The 11047-nt window shown below is 40.1% G+C and overlaps 1 protein-coding gene across 1 annotated transcript; it reads left to right on the top strand.

The window, feature by feature from the left end:
- The first annotated feature begins 3208 nt into the window (after window positions 1-3208).
- LOC112171338 (tryptophan synthase beta chain 1) lies at window positions 3209-9940 on the top strand. The gene is made up of 2 exons (XM_024308537.1): window positions 3209-3577; window positions 8948-9940. Exons 1-2 carry the CDS (start codon window positions 3209-3211, stop codon window positions 9938-9940), a joined length of 1362 nt encoding a protein of 453 aa, XP_024164305.1.
- Window positions 9941-11047: the final 1107 nt, after the last annotated feature.

Raw genomic sequence — 11047 nt, 5'->3', positions numbered from 1 at the left:
GGGGGAATTAAAAAAGCATAACAGGGTAAAGTGGGATAAATGACTCTAGAATTAGGGTAAATGGACAAAAACTCTAAAAGTTCATCCATTTGAAAATTGATCTATTTGTAAAGAGAGACTTTTGATTTTTTTTTTTTTTTTTGAGAAAAGAAAGTACATATATTGCACCATTTAGAGAGAGACTTTGTAGAAGTGTCCACGTTCAGTTTCCATGCGTTATGTTTTGTGTCAAACCATGTTGGGAGAGCAATAATGCAAGATCTTAAAGAAATTGTCCAAACGCATTTAGAGATCATTGTATTGTTGTCAATTCAAATATGCATGAATGCCCTCTAGGGCTTTTGTATCTTAAAGCAATTGTCCAATTGAATTTCTATATTCATTTTATAGCGCGCTTGAATTTAATTAGTCTATATCCGAACAAGCACCCAACAAATGGGGACCGAGAAAAAGGGAGTTGGACCTCTAGGGGGACGTAGATGATTACATGAAAAGATTCAAGTTACAATATTTCGATTTAGAGGATCGAGTTCAGTGATATACCCACTAATTACTCAAATTAATTAAGTTTTATGATGCCCTAGTGATATAAGTATATCATTCATAATTAGAACGTCTTAAGTTCGAATCACGGAGTCAATTATTGTGTTAAAAAAATTAAATAAAAATTTGCGAGGCCTCTGTGGTGCTTGCGCCGGCTGGCATCATAGTTCTTTTTGTTTAAATGGACATAAGATTAAGTTATAACTTAGATCATATTGTGTTATACGGGACAAGTGGACTAAAGTATCTCACGGCCTACGTTTCTATAGTTTTGTTCATGCTTTCAGCATGCACCCAGAAGTCCATTGTTTGTGTTTTAACGCAATAGTATCCAACTAGGTAGATAGCTCGCGCTTAGCTGCGGTTTTTTTTTTGTTATACCGAATCAACTTCAATAACTGAGCAATAAGTTACAAACTTTTAGGCAATATTGTTCCAAAACAGCACACACTATACACTGATGTACTAAGCCATACATCAATATTCCATAAGTCACTACTACTAACAGATTACAGGAACCCAAATCATACCTCACGGACATCAATCAATCATGTTCCAAAATATCAAATTCGATGTGCATCTATAGAATTTCAGACAAAACAATACGGCAAGTAAAGAAAATCGGTCCATACATAGTTATAATTAATGTCTTCATGATTCTTCAATTGTCATTACTTGAGATTTCACACCAAAAAGAAAAGAATAGGAAAAAATAAACTGGTGCACTTTTAGTTGACTAATTATATCGAATTTGTGTCCTTTGTTTGGATTTTGTGAATTGCTCAAAGTATTTGATTTTTAATCTTCACCATGCTTTCATATTTTATGGTCGCAAAACAATTTTTGTAACTCTATAAGACACGGAATTAATTTTTCCAAGCAGAGAAAACATATCCAAATAGATAAGAGTGAACTGCTCGTGCTGCACACCAGTTCTGAATACACGGTACTATTTAGAAATAGACAAATAGTTTATATATGCAAGGCAAGTAGCCATAACTGCATATGTTTGTTTGCTTAACACAAACTACACTTCTTTTCTTTACTTGACATGATTTCAAAGTTTTCCTTAACATAAAATAGAGGGATGGGCAGTGGGTTCCCGGTTGCGATGGCCCCCTTTCTTTCGAGATTGTAGGTGGGTGTCAGTCACCCCAAATCGACTATCGCAGAGGAACTAATATCGCCTAATCCTCTATTTAATTTTTTAAAAAAAATATTCAAAGTTTTCCTAATATATAAACCAAATGCCTATATATGAATTGCACCTTTGTAGCCGTTTCGCACTTGCCTAGCCACAAACCACATGATGAACAGAAGAAGGCAGATCATAAAGTAAGTGATACTGAAGCAAATACATTAGTCCACAGCAGGATTATTGAACACTCATTATAAAGCAAGTGTTGTTAGGAGACGATTATAGTACGATTTGTTAGCAAAGTATGTCTGAGGCTGACACCTGTAATAACAGCAGTTGCACATAGCAACAAAAAGTTGCAAAAATTGGAGAAATATTGCAAGTGAATTCATTAAGGTTACCTATGTTCATTGCGGTGGGAATGTAGAATCAGGAAAACAAATAGATTCAATGGATCAGAGTGCACTAAGTAAAATTTAAGCGCTTTTTAATGATCAATATGCCTGTAAGAGGCAGGAACACGAAATGAACGATTATGATAAGCTACAACGATAGATTTCTGTATCCTTGACCCTCTCAAACCTGAGAGAACAATGTAAACTAAGCTAAACGCAATTACCTTACGCATGAATGTAGGAGATGTACACTTCCATAAATAATTGGCATTGTATACCTTTAAGGAGGTTTCCTTCAACTGTCAAAGTGAGACCGGGGATAGCTCCATCTCTACAATCATAAACAGAGAAGTTACAAAACTAAGTAGTAATAAAAATAATAGTTATAGGTCCTTATTGATGTGAATGGACTACAGTAAAGTCATCATGCTAAAATGAGAAGTAATCTCATTTGAATGCACAACAATAGAAGCAAATATCGTCTCTGGAATCATGTAATAGAAGTTAGGAGCAATAATCTCAATAAAAACCCAATCTTTCCCACTGCACATATCAACCAAGCATCAAACTTCAAAACTGAAGAAAACTGACAGAAAAAGAAACTAAAAAACCTAAAAACTAATTTTTTTTCCCACTGCAGAAACCAATAGATTGAGATACATCATGAATATCGTAACTAATAAAATAAAAATTGAGGACGAAGAACAGAACATTGGCGAATAATCGACTCGGGCATAGAGAGAATTACAGCAGACATTGAACGGAAAACAAAACCGGCCATTCAAATCAAATCCGCAGAAGTGAAGAACCAAAGCCACTCGGCACAGAGGGAACCATCACGCAAAAGACAAAAAAAATGCAGGGACAAAATGGGCATTTCACTGTTCAGGGGGGGAGTCCTACTCAGAGGCTACCGTACCCCATTCCGTTGTTTTAGTATGTATATAATTAGGATTAGGAAACAGAATCCAAGTAAGAGAAGTAAACCTAAACCAAAATGAAGAAAAATTAAAACGTTGTCAACCATATATATATATATATATAGGATCTGTCATCGATTATTATAATTTAACACATCTCTCTGTCCTTTTCTTATAATTTGACACATTTTTCTTTCCCTTTCGCAAAATCAATGACAAGCTCTACCACCACTCCCAAAACCATAATCACCCCGCCACTCCCAAAGCCCTACTCCTCCTTCCAGTTGCCCTCAAAATTCTGCAACCGTGTCACCACCCCTTCTTCCACCTCCTGCACCCTCATCCGAGACTCGACGAGTGTTTGCATGGCGGGCTTGCCCCGACCCGATTCATTTGGACGGTTTGGGAAGTATGGCGGGAAGTACGTCCCAGAAACGCTAATGCACGCGCTGACAGAACTAGAGACTGCGTTTTACGCTCTAGCTCATGACGGAGAATTTGAGAAAGAGTTGAATGGGATTTTGAGAGACTATGTTGGTAGGGAGACTCCTCTCTATTTTGCAGAGAGGCTGACTGAACACTACTGATGCAGAGCGGATGACGGCCCAATTCGAGGAACAGTTAGACCGTGCTAAAGGAGGAAAACGAAAAGTGACTAGTAGACAGGAAACGGCTGTTCGGTGTCTGATTGGGACGCACCTTACCTTTCCGGAAAGGGAATCGCGCCAGAAACAAGACTCATGGCTTAGCCATGAGCTGTAGCGTTTTTCGGGCTTTCGGGATCGTTTAGGGCCTCAAAACTGCATTTTTCTATTTTACCCGTTTTTGGTTTTCTTAGTTATTTTTGGGTTGTTTTCGTTTTTATCCATGGGCCTTAGGGTTTCATTGTTAGTCGCCCTAGGGTACTTTTCTCTTGCGGCTGCAGAACGGATCTTTCATCTTTTATCAATTAAATTGAGATTATTCTCTTTTATCTCTGGTGGACTCCAGAATCTTTTGCTTAGGTTTATAGCTGGTAAACCTAGTTATCAATCCGTCTGCGTCAGGTGGTATCAAAGCAGGTCTTCCCTGTCTCTTTTATTTGCCTTCGTAGCAATGGGTGAAGTTACAAAATTGGATATCGAAGCTCTCACGGCAGCGTTTACCGCTGCCATCAACACCATGAACAATCGGGTGGACCAGCAGATTGGAGAAATTCGTGGGTTGTTGGGAGAGAGAAACAACAACAACGATCGGAATTGCGGCAGGGAAGGAGGCCAGCGAGTTAGGGCTCCACGTAGAGAGGTTGTTGTTCATACTTCAGAATCTGAGTCTGAAGAAGATATGGTGCAATTTGAACCACACGGACAAGCTGTCCAAGATTACAAAGTCAAGGCCGAAATCCCTTTCTTTTCGGGTAACTTGGGTGTAGAAGATTATCTAGATTGGCAGCTTCAGGTGGACAGGTTCTTTGAGATCATGGAAGTTCCTGAGCACAAGCAGGTTAAGCATGTTGCATGGAGATTGAAGAGTACTGCTGCAGTATGGTGGGATAAATTGCAGAACACTCGAAAGAAACAAAGGAAGCAGGGTGTTAAAACATGGCGAAGAATGAAGTAGCTGATCATGGAGAGGTTCTTACCGGACGATTATGAGCAGATTTTGTACAGGTTGTATATTGAATGTGTCCAGGGAACTAGGACAGTGGCTGATTATACCGCTGAGTTCTTACGCTACTCGGAGCGTAATGAATTAGGAGAAACTGAAGGCCAGAAGGTAGCTCGCTATGTCAGTGGACTGAAGCCTTCCATTCAGGAGAAAATCGGGTTGCAAACTGTACATACTATGGCAGAAGCATCAAACCTAGCATTGAAGGCAGAGTTGTTAGAGAAGCCTTCACGAGCTTCTTCTTTCCAGAGATATAACTACCAAAAGAGCACAGATTTAGTAAACTCTTCAACTGATAGGGGTAAAACCACACTGCAAAAAACAGAAGGTACTTTTAGGGCTTCCAATCCTCCTTTTAAAGGGGTTGGCAGTTCTAGTGGTGCTCAAAATAGAGCCCCGAATCAGAGGTTTAATAATCCTTATGCTAGACCTACAGGAGATGTCTGTTATCGATGCAACAAACCTGGGCATAGATCTAATGTGTGTCCAGAGAGGAGACAAACTGCTCTTATAGGTGAATATGATGAAGATGAAGAAGAAGGAGGAAGAGGTGACGATTATGATGGGGCTGAGTTCGCAGAGGAGGAGTCTCCTGAAAAGGTTAATATTGTGTTGCAGCGGGTCTTATTATATCCCAAAGAAGATGGGCAACGACGCAATATTTTCAGGTCATTTTATTCCGTCAATAACAAGGTGTGCAACTTGATTGTGGATAATGGGAGCTGCGAAAACTTTGTAGCCAAGAAACTGGTGGAATACTTGCAGTTACCTACACAGCCTCATGAAGCACCTTATTCCCTTGGTTGGGTCAAGAAAGGTCCACAAGTTCGAGTTACTGATTCTTGCAAAGTACCGGTCTCCATTGGTAAGCATTATAAAGATGAAGTTATGTATGATATTATTGATATGGATGCTTGTCATATTTTATTTGGACGACCTTGGCAATATGATGTGGATGTGATTTATAAAGGCAGAGATAACGTGATGATGTTTGTGTGGGATAGTCATAAAATTGCTATGGCTCCCGTGTGTCAATTTGAAAAATCTGGTGGGAAGAAAGGGGAGAGTTTCCTCACCTTGTCTAATAGTGAATTTGAGATGGAGGAGGCCTTTAGAGAAACAGAAGTTTTCTGCCCAGTAGTGATAAAGGGGTTGTTGGCTGCAGACAAGGAAGATGTGGTGATCCCTAAAGAAGTGCAGAAGTTGTTGGGAGATTTTGAAGAGTTGACTTCAGATGAGTTGCCCAACGAACTACCACCTATGAGAGACATCCAACATCAGATTGATTTGGTTCCTGGAGCTAGTTTGCCAAACCTACCACATTACCGAATGAGTCCCAAGGAGAATGAGATTTTGAGGGAGCAAATTGAAGACTTATTGAAAAAGGGGTTCATTCGTGAAAGTATGAGTTCTTGTGCAGTTCCAGTTCTCCTTGTTCCTAAGAAGGGCAATCAATGGCGGATGTGTGTTGATAGCAGAGCCATAAATAAGATAACTGTGAAGTACAGGTTTCCCATTCCTCGTTTGGAGGACATGCTTGATGAACTGGAGGGTTCCAAAGTGTTTACCAAGATCTTCGTAGTGGTTACCACCAGGTTCGAATCAAGCCAGGAGATGAGTGAAAGATAGCTTTTAAGAGTAAGGATGGTTTGTTCGAGTGGATGGTTATGCCATTGATTGTCTAAACCACCCAGTACTTTTATGAGGCTTATGAACCAGGTTCTTCGTCCTTTCATTGGTTCTTTTGTCGTGGTGTATTTTGATGATATATTGATCTATAGCAGAACCAAAGAAGAACATCTGGTGCATTTGAGACAGGTTTTGGAAGCTTTACAGGAAAGTAAATTGTATATTAACTTGAAGAAGTGTACTTTCTGTACCAACAAACTGCTATTTTTGGGATTTGTGGTTGGAGGAGAAGGTATTCAAGTTGATGAAGAGAAGGTGAGAGCAATAAGAGAATGGCCAGCTCCAAAAACAGCTTCTGAGGTGCGGAGTTTTCATGGGTTAGCTACTTTCTACAGGAGGTTTGTGAAGAATTTCAGTACCATTACTGCCCCTATTACTAAATGTTTGAAGAAAGGAAAATTCCAATGGGGAGAGGAACAAGAGAAGAGTTTTGCCTTAATCAAGGAGAAACTTTGTACTGCACCAGTTCTTGCTCTTCCTAATTTTGACAAGATCTTTGAAGTTGAATGTGATGGTAGTGGCGTGGGAGTAGGTGCTGTGTTATCACAAGAGAAGAAACCAGTAGCATTCTTTAGTGAAAAGCTGAGTGAAGCTCGTCAGAAGTGGAGTACTTATGACCAGGAGTTTTATGCAGTGTTCCGGGCATTGAGGCAATGGGAGCACTACCTGATTCAGAGGGAGTTCGTACTATTCACCGATCATCAAGCCTTGAAGTATCTCAATAGCCAGAAAACTGTGAATAAAATGCATGCACGGTGGGTGAGTTTTCTGCAAAAATTTCCTTTTATGATTCAACATAAATCTGGTACTCTTAACCGGGTTGCAGATGCTTTGAGTAGGAGAGCTTCCTTACTGGTCACTTTAGCTCAAGAGATTGTGGGGTTTAATCTCTTGAAGGAGTTGTATGAGGAAGATATTGGTTTCAAGGAAATTTGGGCCAAGTGCAGCAATAATAACACAGTTGCAGATTTTTATGAGAATGAAGGATATTTATTCAAGGGCAACCGACTTTGTATCCCTAGTTCTTCATTGCGGGAGAAACTGATCAGAGATCTGCATGGAGGGGGATTGAGTGGACACTTGGGCCGAGACAAAACTATTGCTAGCCTCGAGGAGAGGTACTTCTGGCCACAGTTGAAGAAGGACGCAGGAACTATCGTAAGAAAGTGCTACACCTGCCAGGTCTCTAAGGGTCAGTCCCAAAACACAGGTCTTTATCTACCTTTACCTGTTCCTGATGATATTTGGCAGGACCTTGCTATGGATTTTGTGTTGGGATTACCCCGTACCCAAAGGGGAGTGGATTCAGTGTTTGTGGTAGTTGACAGGTTCTCTAAGATGGTGCATTTCATCGCATGTAAGAAGACTGCTGATGCTTCTAATATAGCTAAACTGTTCTTCAGGGAAGTGGTTCGTTTGCATGGAGTACCCAAGTCCATTACATCTGACAGAGACACCAAGTTCCTTAGCCATTTCTGGATTACCTTGTGGAGGATGTTTGGAACAGCCTTGAACCGTAGCAGCACAGCTCATCCTCAAACGGATGGACAGACAGAGGTTACTAACAGAACTCTGGGTAACATGGTCCGAAGCGTTTGTGGAGATCGACCCAAACAGTGGGATTATGCTTTGCCACAGGTGGAGTTTGCTTATAACAGTGTTGTGCATAGCGTCACAGGGAAGTCACCATTCTCCTTAGTTTATACTGCTATTCCTCAACATGTGGTTGATCTGGTGAAGCTTCCTAAGGTTCATGGGGTTAGTGTTGCTGCTGATAGTATGGCTAGAGATGTACAGGCTGTTCGAGATGAAGTTAAGGCCAAGCTAGAAGCAACTAATGCTAAGAATAAGGCTACAGCTGATAAACATCGCAGAGTGAAATTGTTCCAAGAGGGTGATGACGTGATGGTATTTCTGAGGAAGGAGCGATTTCCTGTTGGTACCTATAACAAACTGAAACCCCGAAAATATGGTCCTTTTAAGGTGCTGCGGAAGATCAACGACAATGCTTATGTTGTTGCTCTACCAGATTCTATGGGTATCTCTAACACCTTTAATGTGGCTGACCTGCATGAGTTTCGTGAAGATGAGGTTCTTTATCCAGATGAGAACTCGGGGTCGAGTTCTTCGGAGGTGGAGGAGACTGATGCAGAGCGTATGGCGGCCCAATTCGAGGAACAGTTAGACCGTGCTAAAGGAGGAAAACGAAAAGTGACTAGTAGACAGGAAACGGCTGTTCGGTGTCTGATTGGGATGCACCTTACCTTTCCAGAAAGGGAATCGCGCCAGAAACAAGACTTATGGCTTTGCCATAAGCTATAGCATTTTTCGGGCTTTCGGGATCGTTTAAGGCCTCAAAACTGCATTTTTCTATTTTACCCGTTTTTGGTTTTCTTAGTTATTTTTGGGTTGTTTTCGTTTTTATCCATGGACCTTAGGGTTTCGTTGTTAGTCGCCCTAGGGTACTTTTCTCTTATTTATGCGGCTGCAGAACGGATCTTTCATCTTTTATCAATTAAATTGAGATTATTCTCTTTTATCTCTGCTGGACTCCAGAATCTTTTGCTTAGGTTTATAGCTGGTAAACCTAGTTATCAATCCGTCTGCGTCAGGAATACAGACGTCCAAATGGTGAAGGCCCTCACATTTACCTAAAGAGGGAAGATCTTAACCATACCGGGGCACACAAGATCAACAATGCTGTTGGCCAAGCTTTGCTCGCTAAGCGGTTGGGCAAGAAACGCATTATTGCTGAAACTGGGGCAGGTCAACATGGAGTTGCCACTGCAACTATTTGTGCTCGGTTTGGGTTGCAATGCATTATTTACATGGGTGCCCAAGATATGGAAAGGCAAGCCCCCAACGTTTTCCGAATGCGGCTTCTTGGCGCTAAAGTAAAGGCTGTTCATTCTGGAACAGCAACACTAAAGGATGCTACTTCAGAAGCTATAAGGGACTGGGTAACTAATGTCGAGACAACTCATTATATTTTGGGATCTGTTGCTGGCCCTCATCCATACCCTATGATGGTTCGCGATTTCCACAAGGTGATCGGTAAAGAAACAAGAAAACAGGCACTCGAAAAATGGGGTGGAAAGCCAGATGTGCTAGTTGCTTGTGTAGGTGGAGGATCAAATGCTATGGGACTCTTCCATGAGTTCGTTGAAGACAAAGATATTCGATTGATAGGAGTAGAAGCTGCAGGGTTTGGATTGGATAGTGGCAAGCATGCTGCAACTTTGACAAAAGGTGATGTTGGGGTTCTGCACGGAGCTATGAGCTACTTGTTACAGGATGAAGATGGCCAAATTATTGAGCCTCATTCTATAAGTGCAGGCTTAGATTATCCTGGGGTTGGACCGGAGCACAGTTTTCTGAAAGACTTGGGGCGTGCTGAGTACTACAGCGTTACTGACGATGAAGCATTGGAAGCTATTAAAAAATTGTCACAACTTGAGGGAATAATTCCAGCTTTGGAGACCTCTCATGCACTAGCCTACTTAGAAAAGTTGTGTCCTACTCTTCCTAATGGGGCAAAGGTCGTCCTTAACTGCAGTGGCAGAGGGGATAAGGATGTTCATACTGCCATCAAGCACTTGCAGGTGTGAGGGTATCATTATTGAACGACACAACAAATGATTATTTCTGTGAAACTAGGATCGTAGTTAAGAAACAAATTAAATCTTATTATGTACACAATGTGTCTATGTAGTTGACATATTAAAGCAATCGAAAGAAGCAATTCAAGTGATTTATAGTAAAAATACTTGAAGCTCTTCTTTTAAAAAATACATGTAAAGTGCTTCTTGAAATGTTTTTACATACTAGTAAAGTTTAACACTAATCTGTTATGAATCCTCTACTTTTTTTGTTACACAGCAATTCCGGATACTCTAGAATATGATGACTTAAATTTTTTTTGTTTTTGTTTTTAGCTTGTATAATGCCATTGCATCTATAAGATGCCACCAAAATTGGAGGCATGCCTAGTCATCTCAACACATGGACAGCGATGTGTCTTGTGATGTGATCTGCCTGTCGACCTCTTCCTCTTCATGAAAAGAGACAGTTCTTGGGTTGATTGTGTACTCAATTAACACTGGTAGAGCAATTATAGTGCTTAGGGTTTAGACCAAGAACGTAACAGTGCTCACCACAAACTGTATGTGGTGAGGTGGAATGTATCATTAGTGATTTTGGCTCTCGTGCATATAGAAACGATTGGCTGGCTGATATCTGATATAAGTATATGTAAACGGTTAACTCAGTCATAGCCGAATGACTGAATGTGGTGCTAGCTAGGTAGGTCCGTTCTAGAGATGACCTCCTTAAATTTGAAAAATAAGGATGTTTTTATTTTTAGGATGTATTTTAATAATCACAACCACTTATTTTCTAGTTAATTACACACATATAAATCCTACAAAAAATTGGCCAAATCGGAAAACGTTTAACTATTTGATTAGCATAATGTTCATTTAAATTTTATATAATAAATTACATTTGTTTACACATTTTCGAATGACCAAATGATTATGAATTTGGTTAATTTTTTGTAGACATTATTCTTGCATAAGAATCTAAAGCATCAGCAGTTGTGATCATTGAATTAAGTCACAAACTTGTGTAAAATGATCTTCAAATTCTTAAAGTAAGGAGGTTCTCTTTAAAATGGACCTATATATATATATATAAACTTATATCTTTATACAGAG

This window comes from Rosa chinensis, chromosome 6, assembly GCF_002994745.2.
Source record: "Rosa chinensis cultivar Old Blush chromosome 6, RchiOBHm-V2, whole genome shotgun sequence".
NCBI classification, from domain to species: domain Eukaryota; kingdom Viridiplantae; phylum Streptophyta; class Magnoliopsida; order Rosales; family Rosaceae; genus Rosa; species Rosa chinensis.
Note: the sequence above shows the minus strand (reverse complement) of the source record. Positions and strands in the feature narration are given on the sequence as shown.